At 45.3% G+C, this 17473-nt stretch overlaps 1 protein-coding gene across 2 annotated transcripts in view; it reads left to right on the forward strand.

Moving 5' to 3' along the window:
* The window catches only part of EFNA4 (ephrin A4), a 163382-nt gene that overhangs the window by 126666 nt on the left and 19243 nt on the right, over nt 1-17473 (forward strand). For both annotated transcript variants that reach the window (XM_069218407.1, XM_069218406.1), the window contains exon 3: nt 12300-12368. In XM_069218407.1, the coding sequence (XP_069074508.1) occupies nt 12300-12368 (69 nt within the window). The remainder of the gene's footprint in view (nt 1-12299; nt 12369-17473) is intronic.

Consider the following 17473-nt stretch of genomic DNA (forward strand, 5'->3'; position numbering starts at 1 on the left):
GAACAATGACATTAGGGAAAGAGACGCGCGTGGGCGCTGGATCAGGTTTCACTATTTACCCATTTGAAAGCGATAACAATAGCAATGCCCATGCTTCATCTCAGCTTCAAAGTAGAACCAGCTCTAAAGGTTCTGTCAATCCCAGAAGCCGAGAAGTGACCTTGTAGATGTGAGAGAAGCTAAATAGTGGACTCAGAAGGCTAGATGGGGCTTCTGGAGGTGCTGGTCTGCTTCAGCAGGATACTGAACTTTCTGAATTCATAAACCGAAAAAAAGGCAATGACGCATCTTTGCTTCATTAAGGTCTAAAGTAGGCGCATTTCACAAGACCTCAATTGAGTTTCTTGAAATGAAGTCCTCACACACTCCCAGGTTTGTACTGAGAGCTTGCGTTTTGCCATGCCCGATCACACCATGCAGGCACAACACTGTTTCAAGTCTTTTTTTTTTAACAACAATTTAATATTTATTTTTGGTTTTGGTTCAAAACAATGCACGCATGAAAATCACATGAGATTCCTAGTGATTCCATATCGAGACTACCCAGCTACCACCCTCTTCTCTCACTCATTGCGACGTGGATTAAGTCCTGTGTACCTCCTTGATCATCGCTCCCACCTATCGGTGGGGGAAGTGTTGTGCGATTCCACCGATGCAGATACGCTCACCTAAGTTTTGGATTATTATGTTATAGATGCTCTATTTCCCCCACACCTAATCAAATTTGTTGAGTCACCTCCGCCTCTGGGACACCACCCTTTCAGCCTCCATGCACCTGTTTATAATCATTCTGCCACATCGCTTTTGTTGAAGTTTGTTCCCACCCCCACATTCTGGTCACATCAAATTTTGCTATAAAAAAAAGTAGCATTCAGAACAACAGTTGCTTCCTCGGGATTTCCACATTATTGGGGATGTCCAGAATAACCGGATGGGGTGTTTTAGAAATATTTATTTCCATTATAGCCTCCAATTCACTAATGATGTCCACTCCAGTTTGTGCTAACAGGGAGATAGGTCCAGATTCTAAACAGGATAGCACCCTCTTCCATGTCACATTTAAGAGAGTAGGGGTCCTCTGCTCTCCCCATTATAAATAGCCCGGACCTGGTAAAGTATGTACTGTGCAGATTGCTTACTTGAATCAATCTCAGTCTAGCTTTAAAAAGTGACCTCACTGGGGAGCATCAGGCTGCTCCCCAGTCAGTATCTTCAGGTCACTCAGATCAGTCTTCCCATCTGCCCCGGAAACTCCCGAGATAGTCAGGAGTGTTGTGAATTCTAGCAGGATAAGGCAGGCATTCTGACTTTTGGATGCTCGCAACTGGCTCTCGAGCGGGCTGTGTACTGTGATATTCTGCCCGAGAAGCCCCTCTGCTCTAAGGGCATTCAACAATTTGAGATATTTACAGGACTGTATAGGCGCCAAGGTATATTCCTTTGGTAATGCCTCAAACATTGTTACCTCCCTCCCTTCTATTACATCGCCTAGTGTTTCTATCCCAATCTGATCCCACTGTTGAAACCCAGTCACCTTTAAGAACTCTTTAAGCATCATCTCATTCATAATGGCGTGGCTAGGGTGTGTTTCCCTTTCCAGACCGTGGCTTTAGTTCTTTCATCCCATGTTTTCCAGGTCCCCTGAGTCGGTTTGAACAGGCGTTTCCAGTCTCTCTTCCCACATATATAGTGTATGTGAGTTGCCATCATTATTTCGGCTCTTTTTGTTTCTAGTCACTGGCTCATTTTGTGGGGTATACCCCACTCATTGACAACCTGGAGTTGAGTGGCCTTGTAATATGCTCTCATCTGGGAGCACTAGGCCCCCTTTAGACTGATGTGTACAGTGTATGTAAGGGAATTCTTGGGGTGCCAACGACCCAGAGCAGCGTTCTGAGCGTTTTTCTATTCTATCAAAATATGTGTTTGGGATTGGGAAAGGGGATATTTTGCAGCACATAGAGCAATCTAGGTAGCGTGATCGTTTTAAAACGCGCAGCTCTGCCCATTAGCATTAGTTGGAGTTTGCGCCACCTCTGTCCTCTCGGAATTCCCCTATCACTCAGTCTACATTCAAATAGGTATTCACAGTTATATATTTCCTGGGTCGTTTGTCACTTTGGGTAAACTCGGTAAATCGGTTCTACATCGCACTAAGCATGCCAATGGTTCCAGGCACAATGCAAATAGAAAGGGTGATAGTGGACACCCGTCTCATGCCCCTCACCAAAGCAAATGTCTCCTAAATCTCGATGTTGACCTTCACCACTGCCGTAGGCACCTTGTATAAAAGGGCCACGTATGTGCAGGATTTGAGGCTGGAGCCAAACCGTCTCAGGCTCCCAAGTAGGTATTGCCAGTCTATGAAATCAACTGCTTTTTCGGCATCCAATTATATTATGGCCCTGGGTTCTCGGTCTGCTTTAAATCTGTCTAGCCATAAGTGCAGTTGCCTGAAGTTCAGTTGAGCTGCCCGTCCCGGCATAAATCCCATTTGATGGGTGTGAACAATGGAGGGTTATTACCTTGTCCACCCTGTTCGCTAGGATCTTACTCTCTGTATCTAACAGTGAGATAGGCTTATGTAGGGAACAGTGACTTCCTGGCTTGCTGTTTTTTTAGGGATGACTACTATAATAGCATGGTTGATGTCGGATGGCAAATCCCCTCCAGCTCTGACTGGACAGAACAGGTACAGCAGGTGGAGTTTAAGGAGTGGGGCCAGCATTTTGTAAAACTCCACTTGCTTGCACATCAGTGCTTCCCCTCTCTTGTCTACCAACAACGTTTTCCTCTATTGCGTCCTTGTCTGAATCGGATAAGACCGGGGCGGAAACTCCCCCCAGAACACTTCTGTTTCTTTCTCCATGTGGTCTCTTTGGGACATGTAGAGCATTCATTAATACTGTGTAAAAACCCATGTTACATGACATAGTGAGCCACCTCACTTGTCTCTATCTGCACCTCGGCAACACAGCGCACCTCTCTTTCCTATACAGCCTCACATGGGGACAGCCCACCTTATCCCTTGTGTTATACAGCTTTGTTTGTATCCCAAGGTAGCGTTGATGGGCTGCGTTGTGCACGAGGTTGTGGTATTGTTTCCTTATTGCCCCAGGTGTAAATGTAGTTTTGGATTCCCAGTGCGTGCCCAGGTCTCCTTCAACTGAAGGGAGTCAACGCTTAGGAGCTTCACAATTATCTTCATCGTTTAGATCCCAGGCATTCATCTTCCTGGTTGGAACCCTGTCTAGCCCTAGGGCTCCTATCTTAATAATCAGGGGCGAATGGCCTGATATACCCCGGGCCATGTACTATGCATGTCTCACCCATGCAACCTCGCTCATCGAGATGAACAGATAGTTCAAGCAGGGTCCCATCAGCCCCTGACAGGAACGAATCTTGACTGTCTAGTGGCTGGAGTGATCTCCAAACATCATAAGATTCATTGCATGGGAGAAGCTTGCCAGAACTGAGAATGCTATTGACTGCAACACAAGAGGTGAATATCTTTTAAGTTGCTAATTCATGACCTTGTTTAAGTCTGCGCTGACAATTTGGAGGTCCATGTCAGAGTCAATCAATATGGGTCACAGTATGTTCAGAACTCCTTTCTGGAGCTTTGGAGTTGCATAAATGTTAAGGGTAAGGATAGCCCTCCTTTTACACCTTCCCTTCATCGCCAGGTAGCAACCCTTGGGGTCCACCCATTGCCGAGCCACCTCTGGCCAAGATTTCTATTCCTTGTGAGCCTCTTGTAAACCTCGCTTGGGACAATAGGGTGTAGCATGGAATTCATATTGCCCGAGACACATTGTTTGGGGTCAAGGGCAACAAGTTTTCATGTTTATCTTGTCCTTGGGACAAGTAGGCCCAACCCCCTGCAGCACAAACCATTTGGCTACCAGATTATAGAGAAGGGAATTCTCTGCAGTTGAGGTAATATGTGTGTCCATGTGCTAATTAATGCTGCTCAAACTTGTATTTATGGTTCATTAATGAAAAGCCTTCATTATTAGGGTGAGCGCTGTAAATTAATGTTTTAAGGTCACACTGCACTACTGACAGTGGTTCCAGTAAAAAAAAAAAAAATACATATTTGAAAAGTTTAACAATATGAGCCTAAGTGTAATGCTCCCAGAATGCTCTCTGATTAGATGCACATATTTGCAGAAGATTGTAAGCAAGAATGATGATTATTTGCTTTCAAAATAAAATGTTCAGGAAAAAAAGGTTCGCTACTATGAACTTTTATGTGCTATTTCTATGAAGCTTCATTTAGGAAAATGTATTGAAGCATGCCAGTATGTCCAAAAATATACCTAATGGAAAATCAGTGTAACCATTTTCAACAAGATTATGGAAAGCATGAAAATAAACTAGCACTGGCAAAGACAACCCAACTGACATTTTTTGTGAGTCTTTTGCTCTCGTCAATGCGTGTCTTGTTTTGATATGGCTTTTGTAACACTTTATTTTTGTTGCTGCCAGGCCCTCACCATTGTAACAAACACTGGCAAAAATAAAAAAATGTTTTTTGTCTCAAAAAGCACAGATTGCCACCAGTGGCATAACAAAGGCGCTGCAGGCCCATCCAGCGGGCCCCACCAGCACAGCACCTGCCCTGAGTGAGTCTGGAGGGGATGCTCCATGTTCTTTGCAGGGAAGCCTCCTCCAGTTTCGTTACAACACTGATTGTCACAGTAGTTCCTGGTACTGAACAAAACTACTTTGTGTGCCAATATGCTCCTTGTTGAAGAGTAGAATGCGATCACTCACAGTAAAGCCAGCCAATAGATAGAGAGAAATAGAAGTTTAATAAAAACAAAATGTCTTAGTTAGCGCCAGACTTAATTGAGGGTCCAATTCATAGTCACAAAAGTGCACCCATGGTATGTCTTTGAATTTGTGGCTTTCATTAATTCACAAGAACTTACAGAAGTAGACCAGGAAATCGTACTCCTAGAAAATATGTGTCAACTTTGTTTTAACACAAGCAAATATGCATGTGTAGGTTTAATCATGTGAAAATCTATTCAACATTTACAAGTTCCCTTTCCCTCCAGCCACTTTATCCCAACCCTAGGAAAAACTTCTGCTTCTGCCATTGTCCGGAGTATATTTCCAACATTTCTCATTATGGGAAAAGATTAGGAAGAGCTAGTGAAAATCCTTAAACCAGGCAAGTTAGTAGGTTTGCAGACTCAAAGGCATTCCAGCTCTGGAACTATTGCTTGCTTTTTCCTCCAGCCCTAGTATGTAGATCTGTAGTAGTAGCCCGGGCATACACAGAGAGGCTATTATCAGAGCTCTTACATAATTATATTGTGCCATAATTTGTTACGGTACTCCATGGCACGAAAGGGACAAGTAGATTTTTTTTTTTACAGGACAAGTGGATTTAAGAAGCAACCTGTCTCATAGACCAGTAGATATTTTATTAAATTGCACACTCCTGGTTGCAATTATTCCCCAACAGGTGGGTTTCCTACAATAACACCAGATAGGGGATTGACTGTCAATGTATTGTTATAACCCCTCTTGTAATCTTGCAGCCCAACAAGTTTACATTTGATGAGAGAACTGACAGTGGCTCCAACACATCTTGGATCAGGTGTATGGCACTGTATAACATAGCTACAGACTGTGCATAGCATTCTGGAGGACCACTTAATCGCTGGCATCGGATTACATAATCTCCTTCTTAATGTTTGCCGTACCCTGTGACCTACAACTTGAACTTTCACCCCAAATGTGCCCCTCACCCCACTTTTCCCAACATGTAGCTTCTGAACTGACCATATTCCCAACTTAGGAAAGGTCTGTTGCCCACCCTATCCCTCCCTCACGGATTCAAGATCTTTCCTTACCCTGAGATTACCAAGCTCTACCTTCCTGCCCCCAACAATCGCTCAATGCTCAAGCACCGATATGCAGTATCTTGATTGGTGCAGCCTTGTCCTTTGTGCTCGAGGACACTCCAGTGGCCTCATTTTGCTTCAGCACTGGGGAGTTCATCCCTAGTGTCTGAAAAGTGCACCTTCAGGGTAGTTTTGTAGGAGTCTGGATAACTGTCTTGAGCATCTGGTCTCTAATTCTTGCTGCAGCCTTTGTGCCATCCTGCTCTCTGGATTCACCCCTGATCTCCAGTGAGAGCACGTCCTGATGGGTGGTTCTCACTCCTGGGTCGTTGTGGGGGTTGCTCTTCAATCCACTCCCACATCCAGTCAGTATGTCTGAAAGTTAATGTCTTACCCTGCAAGAGCAACCTCAGCTTGGCCAGATACAGCAGCATTTATTTTGTCTATGGTGTGCAGCTTCAGGTTTCACTAGTTGGTATGATTTCTTCTGCCATTGCACCAACCTTGTTATAGTTCAGGCCTCTAACTGCATGAAGCACCAGACCTGTATCCCGTAGTAAAAAAATAAAAAAAATAAAAAACACCAATTGTCGGTCGTCAGGTCTCCCCCGGGGGAAACATCATCGCCAGGGCTTGCTCTATAAGTAAGCATGGTGAAAGTTGTTCCAGGGACAGAAACGTGTGCTGCTAGGACTTAAGGAGCAGCTCCGGGTGTGGATCTTCCACACATTTTGGGAATCCCAGGAAACAGAAGTTATTGTGGCTAGAGCTGCCCTTGTTGGTGCACTCCACGACTGACATTACAATTTCCTCCTTCATTACTCAGTTTGTGGTTTTGCATAGATCTTGCCGGACCAGTGCCACATGCACCCCCACCTCTCTGATTTTGGTCTCCGGGGCCTGATAAGGGGATTCAATTCCCTGCAGGACGGCATCCGGTCCCCACATCTTCCTGTGTTGGCTGCATCAAACATGTGGCAAATTTATTGAGTTTACCCATTTTAGGTGAAGCTTTATCTTTAGCTGTTTTAGCCTGGTTTTCTGGGTTCCAGCTTGGGGCCCATCAGATCAGTCTGCCTGCCAGTCCCCAGCACATGGCTTCCCGAGCAGGTGGTAAGAGCAACCAGGTTGTCATCTATTTCCTCTGATTTTGACCCTTGGTGGTTGTGTTATATCCTGTCCGTGGCCTGGGAACACCCTGCCTTAGGGGCCAGCTCCTTCCATGTGCTAGTCAAATTCACTCCTGAAGTAGTGTCAGCTCAGCGGATCCCACTGTGGCTCCCCGTTGACATATTAGCCGCAGTGGCGACCCTCCCGACACCTCCAAGGGCAACCCCCTTCCTAGAGTCTGTTCCTGGAAGACCCCCAGGAGACCTGCAAAGTATCTCCTTTCTGCCTGCTAGACAGGGCAGGGGGCCTCTGTTCTGGTATTCCTTCAAGGGGGGGGTGGTCACTGACATGTTCCGACTCCCGGCCACAGTCCGTCCAGCCGGCCTTCTGATACCAGCCCGCCTCGCCATGTGTCGTCAAGGAGACGGTGTGGGAAACGCTTTGGTCCGATGGTGCCCGTCCTCACCAATCCACCGAGGGCAGTAATTGGGCAGTGTCCTTTGCCAGCCCTCCTTGCTGTTGGGCCTAGGCATTGCTGCTGTCTAGGTCACCATGTAGCCTAGTGTAAAAATCCTCCAGACCCACAGGAGTTACAGCTGCTCCCCTTGTGACGTCCGGGCCCAGACTGCCTCCGTGCCGCCCTGGGAAACCAGTCAGGCACAGTGAAGAGACGGGAACGGGGGTGCAGAAGGGAAGCAGACCTGCCCCTCTGCAGTCAGGAAGAGGGCAGAGAAGGAAGAGCAAGCCTACTCTGCTGCCTAGCACCTGCATCCAGCTCACTCAGCCCCTCTCTGCCCAGCCTCTCAGTGTGTTACTACCATCTTTGTTGCTGGTGCACTCACGCCTTGTCCTTCAGCTGCAGCAAAAGCATTGTTTCCATTGTTTGTCTTATGGTTTTTGATTTCCTTTACCACTTTTTGATGACAGTATCTGTCTATCCATTAACTAATGATAAATAGCTGTAATCTTGTAATATGGTCCAATGTTGCTATTGTTGGGTTCAGTTCTAGTGTCTCCATATAGGACCATATTACGTTCCCTGTTTTTTTTTTTTTACATTATATGTTTATTTTTGGGTAGTTAGCTTGAAAAGGCATTTTTCTTCAAAGCATACCTAACTATGACCATTGACTGGAATTAGAATGTTTAAGTTTACCTATCATGAATAATTTGACAAAACAATGGGCAGTAGTGAAAGACAGTCGATTTTAGATGGTTGCAGCCTGTACCATATTATGGATTTAGCACATTTTCAACATTATGTGCAGATTTCACCAAAAATGCTTCTAGCTAAAATGGATGAAAATAAAACTACCAAAGCACAGTGTAATTTCCCTTTTTTGATGCATAATTATATAACCTTTCAGCATAATTTTCACCTCGCTGAATAATCACCATGGCCTTAACAATGGTATAGCTCTGCAGAGTGGTTTGTCGGTGTCGTGATTGTAATGATGAAAACAGTTTTTCACAGGGAACAGTGAAATACTTCTCAGTTGTTTTTTTTTGCGGAGAAATATGAGTTTTTATACCACTGGATTTTGTTTGATAAGAGCACCCAAACGTGTAATAAAAAGTGCGCCTACATATGTATGTTTACTGGAAAAAAAACAGGTTACATTGGCATTAAAATAAGGTCTTGTAGCAATATAAAAACTGTTTGGTAACCAAAAAGCCACTGAAATTGACCAGTCATGTTTTACTAACCTAACTATAACTTGCGCCTCAGTATGCACTGCCTATGAACTCACATATTACTTCACTCATGACGTTAAATGACATAATTGGTGACATTTTAAATGACATTGATGGCATAGCTGGCCATATCACTGATGACACCATCCAAGTGATATGGCACTTCCCTGTAAGCTTTTCATACTGGAAGGTATTAAGAAATATATAAATAAATAGACCCAATTTTGCATAACACCTGTAGTACTAATGAGCGTGTTATTTTGCAGCGAGCAGAATATGAAGCATATCTGTAAAATCACCCTCAATAGGTAGATATTATACTCTTTTTATTCATTTATTTTCTTAACTGATATTGATGTGCGTGAGAAATGTAATGGCTCTGTAGACATTAACGAGCTCAGCAGCTCATTAAACCCTGAATAAAAAAACAAAAATGAGGACCCTCATTGAATCGTTGTTTGAAGCCGGAGACCCCCAAGCAATTTGTACAATTTAAATTTCAAGAATTAAAACCGCAATTCACAAAAAATACACAAACGAGAACACACCAAACAAATACTCAAATTACTAAAGATGTAATTATTTTATTTGGAAAATATGCAAAAAATCATAAACATTTGATGGGAAGGTCGACACTGCATCTCGATGACTAACTTTTCAATGTTTGGTTTTATTTAGGGAAGCAGAATCTTCAGGTCAGATTCTACATTTCCCAAGCCATTTGTTTCAATTTTTTCAGGTACACAAGATCGGAAAAGCATTTTCATATATAAATGTGGTGGGGGAAAAAAAGTAAAACCATAAGGGCCTCTCTTCTCTCCATAACCTCTCTATCACATGTAATTCATTTGCTTTACAGCACCTCTAATACCAGCGTGGGGTGTCAGACCGCTTTATAGTGGACTACAAAGTGTAGGATTCACATGTCATTTATTCTTGTAGGCATTTTCTAAGAGTGCTTGGTTTGGAGACATGCAAACTAGGGATTCAGAACATAACACAGTGGTTAGTGTTGACTTTAATAATAAGAATGTATATCTATGCAAGCAAACATTTTTTACAAGCATTAGGATAATGAAAGACTGGGTAAAAACATAACTTTCTAATTTCTGCCATGCAGGTTCCATGCAGCTCTTTGACCGCAGTTCATAGCTCACTGTGCTACATTATGATTGTAATTTACGAAATGCACAGTGACAAAATAATCTTTGTCACAAAAGCAGTAACCCACTGTGCTATGCACATAAAATACTGTTCTTTGCATGATATACATTCTTTGCAGCAGGCATGTTAACCCTCTGCGCTACCTTAGATGAGTCAAAACTGCCACTAGTAAAAACTCCCATCTCTCTCCTGCAGGAACATTAATCACATGACTTTCCTTGACGCTTTTATTTTTTGCATGAAAGCTGGTGGATGAATTTGCAGTGCTTTTTAAACTGCTGCATAAATAAAGTAATGAATAGAAAAACACGCATGTGTTTCTGAGAGGCCCCAACTGGAGAAGTATCTTCCTGCCAGCTCAGGCCTGCGGACCACCTGGGAATGTGTCACGGACCCCTGGGGGTCTGCGGACCACAGGTTGGGAACCACTGATCTATAGCGCTTAATATACCAACTCTTTTTTTTTTTTTTTCATTTTCACTCAACTACCTCACTAAGCATAGCTTTTGACTGTCCCTGGCAGGCGGGTGGATGCAGGACCAGGCCATGCATTCAATCCCCACAGGCGGTAAACCCTCATGAGCAGCCAACTTCCGGCCCGTGAGTGGCATGGGGTTGACCGCAGAACCTGTGGCCAGGCCCCTGCACCCAGTCTCCTGCAGGCATCGAGCCACTGTTGCTGGTCCTCCCCACATGATCACAGGACCAATAGCATACATTTTTTGGGGAACAATGGTGGGGTCCATCTGGGACGGCCCACAAAGACCAGGGGTCAGAATACCCCTAACCCTACCCATTTCTTTTTTCTAAAGCACAGGCCATAGCGACAAAACCTGAAATGCCCACAACATTTATGTTTCAGTTGTGGCCGTCCTTTTTTATTGGACCCACAAGACTGGCACCAGTCTCACAGGACCAAAAAGGTCCGACACTGAAAAATCCCTCTTGGCTATTCAGAATATTCTATCTTTCAGATCGGCAATACTGCAGGAATACTGTGGTAACAACCTTCCAGATACCACTATGTTTTGAAGGCTAATTTCTCTGGAAAGGCTTGAGAGATTTAGACCAAACCACCAGAAGCACGCTTTTTGAAAAATGATCTAGCTTTCTGCCAAATTTGGTGCACTTCTGTTGAGCCATTTTTTTCAGTATTGTTTCCAAACATTTCCTTTGGGAAATTACTTGGGAAAAACATGTATTGGGACTATCACTTTTTTCATTCCCCCCTTGACAGATCAACCTGAAACTCCAGGAAGGAGCTGGGGTTGATGACTTAAAAAAGAAATTGGAGAAGATTTGTCAAGTGCTGTGAAATTTGTTAGCAAAACAAAAAAACACTTTTCCTAGGGAAGCTATGAATAACCGTGTAACTATAGCCCTTGTGTAAAATGTGTTAAATAATCCCCAACAGTGCACAACCAGAATTCAAAGACACCCTAGCAGTTTGTAACAGTAGAGAGGCCATACTTCAAGGACATTTGCAAGGTCACAGACGTGTCGGCAGAGAGTATTAAGGCATGGGCAAAGTGGGTTCTGGCCGAAGGCCCCCATCTTTGTAGGGGTCCTATTATTAAGCTTTCAGAGCAGTCTCAGACTGTCTAGAGTTTTTTCAAAACAGTATGTTTCTGACTTTTTTTTTTTTTTTTTTTTTAAGCAAGCCCACACTGTCCAGCGAGCATGACCCCCCATCTTCCCCCCCCACCTGAGAGATAGTGAGGGATGAAGAAAAATAGCTAGATTCTGGTTAGGTTCAGTAAGTGCGTTAACGTTTCAAAGTGTGTAGGCACAGCCCAACTACACACACCTTTGCCTTAATGCCGCTTCTGCCTCTTACTGTGCAGTAAAGATTGGCAGTGTGCTCCTTCTGTGACTACATCGTCATTGTTCAGATGCTGCCAGACCAGTGTGATAAATGCCTGCTGTCACCTGCATCCGAATACCAGTCCCATGCATTACAGGCAGTGCATTGAACAAATGCACCCATCATCACCATGTGCCTGAGTGGTCCTGACAGACTAGCTACACGACATATTGTGGATAGAAGGCATTTAAAGTCAATATGAGGATCCTGGCATTCACATCAAGAGGACATTTCAGGTAGTTTTTGACCTAATGGAAGAGACCAACAAAATAGATCAGCATGTTGAAATTAGTCTTGGAAGTCAGTAATCTTGTATTCTCAATTTGAGAACACTCCTTTACTGCAACCGTTTTTAAAAGTATAGAAGTCTAAGAAAAAGAACACCCAGCAAAATATTGTGACAGGTAAGTAACTTATTTTCCCTGTTGCCAGTATTTGGTGAGATTGGGCAGAGTGCTCTGTCATTGCTGTGAGCAAAGCATTAGTCTAGAGGACGCTGCGGGTTGCAGGTGATTGAAAAGCCTGCTTTTCCTTTAGCTATTTACAAAATAAAACTCTTGTGTATGAATTTCAATTTACTGCTTTTCTTTTTAATCTCTTTCCAGCTGTTCCAGATAAAGACAGTGCTGGGCGATGCCTGAAGCTTCGTGTGTCTGTCTGCTGCAGTTCTACAAGTAAGTGAGTGTAACCGTTTTCCTGTCCTACAAGCAAGGAGCAGGTTAAATCACAGCTGGCAAAAAATGCATGTTGGAGGAAGGCAGCCCCATCGAGTAATCTTCATGGTTTTCAGTGCAGTACGTTTGCTGTGACATAGTGTATAAAGGGGTACCTCCTACAAATTAATCTCTTCCACCATCCTCATGGGAGTACCATGATGACTTCAAATGGAGACTTTCCAAACATTTACAAGTTGTAGTACGGGAAGGGTATGTAGAACTTAAATTTCGGGTGAGGAAGGACCCACGTTTAGGACTGACATTGGTACTGTGGTAAGTGAGTATGCACAGACAGTGTGTGGAGCTTGCTGTGCCACATAACTCAAGTTGCAAATGTGTCCTTTGGTTGCACATGGCTGCACCTGAGCAGCAAGTGGTAACCAGATCAAGAAAGAAGGACAAAAGCAAAGTGAAAGGTGGTGGAGTAAGCTTTCAGGTCTCACTGATCTCTGTCAGTTTAAAGAGGTTAGGGACCCTTTCATTTGCGCATTATGGGGCTGTGGGTTAAGATGAGGTCCTATCTGATGTCACCAAAGGTTTCTGAAAGGAAACCAGGATCTCTGGGACTAACATCCTAACGTTATGCCACCACTAGCCCTAAATCAGACGTAATGCCTTGTGGTGGCCTCACAACTGCAACCAAAGACAAAAGTCTAGGAAGCAGCAAAGATAAAGAAAGGGTGCTGTGGCACAGGAAGGGTCAAACGAGCCCATGTGATCCAGAACATTAGCTCTAAATGCGCTGACTCGGGACTGTGATGCCAATGTGTGGTTGAAAAAAATAACAGTTTTATGCACAAAAAGTAAGAATATAAAACCTCAAAATGGGGAACTGAAGACTACTGAAATATGTTTGAAAAACACAGATACGGATCGTTAAAGCTCGTTTTAGGATGCTGAAGAGGAACTTCAGAGTCACCTAGAGGAATTGTATCTCCTAATCTGGCCACAAGCCCTATAAGAAAATAGTGTCTTAGAAGTAGTTAAGTTGTTATTAAATACTGATTGGCAATCTAAGGTACCTACAACATCATTCTCGTGTTTTTATTCTGAGAAGGGATGAAGGAATACAGTTTGTGGATGAAAAAACCGGTTATAAACAGATTGACACTCTCCTCAAAGATCAATCAGGACTATATATTTAATGATTTCTATGGTGGGTGTTTCATATTCCACTGTGTCATTTCTAAATCAGTAAATAACTGCGGTCACTTCCTTTTGTGTGTAGAGTGTAGGTGATGCTTCATTTGTGCAGTTTGTTGCACGTGTTGGGTACTGATCTTTGGGGACCAGGGCGTATTTTCATCCGGGACATTTTCAAGAGCGAGAGAGAAAGGCAGAAAAGGAAGGAAGGCAGAAAGAAAGAGGAAAAGAAAGATAAAAAACGATTACAAACGGAGAAAGATGAGAAACAAAAGAACCTGAAGGAGTGGAATAAAGAGACAAACTGTAGGGTTGTGGAAAAAAGGTATGAGGTGGAATCCAGGCTAGACATTCTTTGGAAACCCTAGTATTTTACAACCGGTGGCAGACCAGAATAAACGTTGGCCCTTTGCAATAAAGCACTGTGTATAAGGGAGCGATTCTCAATAGTGTTAAATAATTCTCTCCCGAATCAGTTTGAATGAGCTGCGGGACATGTCGAGTTGGGTGTGCAGACCGAAGAACGAAACCCGAATAAGCCACACCACCTACCACAAAAATCAGGCACCAGACGCAGCCTTTGGTGTTTGAGAAAACACATCTCAAGCGTTTTTTTCATTCACAACAGTAAAACAAAACAATTTCAGTTATGAAAATATGATCAACAAAACAGTGCCAACATATTTTCCATGAAGTTTAACCAGTGCAAGTTGCAAGACATATATCTTACATTTATCAAATCCGACCTAACCAGAGTTATGGTATGCCACCCAAAAGAGGCCCTTCCAGCATCAGATAATTTAATGGGGCCACTCTATTAACTCATGGGACCACTTGGACATATCTCTGCGGTCCGAATTCACAGGCACTCAACACAGGGAGCCAGGGCAACTGTTAGGCTGACCAAAAAACGTACCATGCCAGAAGTAACCCTAATAAAGGAACCAGCAGGGTGCGTGGCCAAGGCGTCAAGATGGCGGTCGCACTCTCGTAGTGCTCCGGACCCCTCTGTCATCCGCCTTAAGCAGTGCCCGTAATCTGCCCACATCGGCGGCAGTGCCCATTCCCAGTGCTGGCCTGACCCCCCTGGAGCAATCTGGGGGAAAAGTCGGAGGCGTCCACCACTGCTCAACCAACTGGTGTTTCAAACTCACTGTGTTTGGGAGTGAGATGTTATATAAGGGCGACAGATGCTTCTGGTGGTGGAAGTATGGGGTGGGGTGGGAGCTGGGGGCATGGGGGTTTAGGCCTTGAGTTAAGGTGTTTGTTATTGTTAATTGACGTAAATGTTTGTTCATTGTTACTCGCAACTGCACAGGGGGGTGGATCCAAGATGCTAATTGGCAGAGCGTCTGCCACACATTGGGGCGCTGGACAGACAGGACAAGGGAGGTACCGGAGGGGGGGGGGGCACCTGGGCAAAGTTAAGAAACATTCTCAAGGTAGATAGACTCACGCACACAGATGGGAACGACACAGATTATCTCGTGGAATGTTAACGGTCTCCTAGACAAAATTAAGCGGACCGCCCTGTTTACCTACATACACCGGCCTGACGTGCTCCCGTTGCAAGAAACCCACCTCCTGGGGGACAGTTGCCCCTTTCTAGCCCGCAAGGGTTTCAACAGGGTTTACACGTGAATTGCAGGGGGTGGCGATACTGCTGCACCACTCGTTTCCCATAACGGTGATCCAAATATGGAAGGACCGGCAGGGGCAACACCTGCCCATTACTGGTAAGTTCAAGGGCCTCACGATCAACGTGGTTAGCATATACGCCTCGCCGACAGTGGTGTGGGGGACTCTCAATGACTTAACTAAGTTGCTTCTAGACTTGCCCCCGGGACTTACCATATTGGGGGGTGATTTTAATGCAGTCCCGGATCCCGGAATAGATGCGACTGGCTCCCCTTCAGCCCACAGAGAGGCAATGGCAGCGGGGCTAACCAGATGGCTGGCATCCGCAGGACTATGCGATGCTTGGAGAATATGGCACCCGCAGCATCAACAATTTACACATACCTCAGTGGCCCATGGCACGCAATCTAGGATTGACCTTGTACTCCTGCCGGGCACAGATGGCTGCCACCTCACCCATATTGAAATCTTATCGTGTGGGATCTCTGACCATGTGCCCCTTTGGTTTGTTGTCAGACCTGCCCAGGCATTGGTCCGTCCTATCTGGCGATTGAATGCATGGTACCTGCAGGGCGGATCCTATGTTAAGCAGTTGCAGCAGGCACTTCGAGAATACTTCGCCTTTAATGGGGGGTCTGTGACGTCCTCTGGGGTCCTATGGGCCCGCAAGCAAGGCGGTACTACAGGGGATGGCCAGGAGCCTTGTCCGTGCTCTGGAGCGCTCCCAGACGTCCCACATTGAGCAGCTGCAGGCGCAGGCCGCACGATTAGAAGCTGAACAGGGTGTACAGCCCAGCGAAGAAGTGGCTAGACAGATCCTACTGATCCGTGAGAAAATCCGGGACCAATCTTTGGAAGTGGCTAAACACCTTTGGCGAGCAACTAATACCAGGGTCTACGGCTGTGGGGACAAAACTGGAAAGCTGCTATACTGGTTGGCATCCCAACAGCAGACCTCCAGAATTATTCCCGAAATCTGTACAACTTCAAGACGTAGCCGACGTGTTTGCTTTGTATTACAGGGCGCTATACCAGTCCTTGCCAATGATCGTTCTGGATCATGCCCGTCAGTTCTTGGAGGATATTCCCCTCCCGACATTACCCCCGACGGAGGTGCAACTGCTTGACGAACCTTTCCGGAAGGAAGAAATCGGGGAAGCCATCTCCGCGTTGGGGGCAGGTTGGACCCAGGGACCTGATGGATTCCCATCGGAATACCATAAGGTGTTACGGGAGGACCTAGTGCCACACCCCTCTGCTTTGTATGCGGAGGTGGACCGCTAGAGCTCACTCCCGGAGGGGCTAGATGTAGCCACTATTGTGGTGCTTCCCAAAACCCAGCCCCCATCATCGCATTGTGCTGACTACAGACCGATAGCTCTGATCAATAGTGAAGTAAAAATGTATGCCACGATCCTCGTCACCCGTCTTAAAGAGGGTGCTGCCACTATTGATACATCTGGACCAATGTGGTTTTAAGGCCACTTGCGGCACGCGACACTGTGTTCGTCGGCTGCACGTGGCCCTAGCTGGCCGCCACCGGCTGCCTCGGGACCTCACCCCCTATTTATTGACTTTGAAAAGGCCTTCGATACGGTGGACTGGCGGTTTCTCTTTTTGGTGCTTCAGCGTGCGGGCTTTGGGCCGAGGTTTTGCCGCCTGGTCCAGGCACTGTATGCTAACCCCACGGCACGCGTGCAGGTCAATGGTACCCTGTCTTCGGTCTTCTCATTCCATCGGGCAACCCGCCAGGGCTGCCCTCTGTCCTCTCTCCTTTTTGTCTTGGCTATCGAGCCCCTGGCGCAACTGATTAGGATAGATCCACTATAGCGTGGCTGGAGATGGGGGCCTTCCTCTGAGGACAGGGTGGCCCTGTACGCGGATGACGTCCTATTATTTATGGAAGAGCCTAGTGTGACTGGCCCACGAAGCTTTCATCTTTTGCGATGTTATGAAGAGGCATCAGGGCTCAAAATGAACCCAGCTAAATCAGTGTTGGTGCCTCTAGCAAATTTTGTGAGACTGCTTTGACTAGCAGGGAGTGGTACCCTTGCACAGGCTAAGTTTTAAATATCTTGGTATATGGGTAGCCCTACTTCCTGAACTCACATGGGCCCGGAAGCTGACCCCGCTCTTACTGGCACCAAGGCAGATTTGCAAAGATGGCAAGCACTGCCGTTGAATGTTCTGGGCCGTGTAGCCCTATATAAAATGATGGTGTTACCATGACTTTTATATGTATTCCAAAACTTTCCATTTCCAATTCCACATCCTTGGTTCAG

Source organism: Pleurodeles waltl, chromosome 12, assembly GCF_031143425.1.
Source record: "Pleurodeles waltl isolate 20211129_DDA chromosome 12, aPleWal1.hap1.20221129, whole genome shotgun sequence".
NCBI lineage: Eukaryota > Metazoa > Chordata > Amphibia > Caudata > Salamandridae > Pleurodeles > Pleurodeles waltl.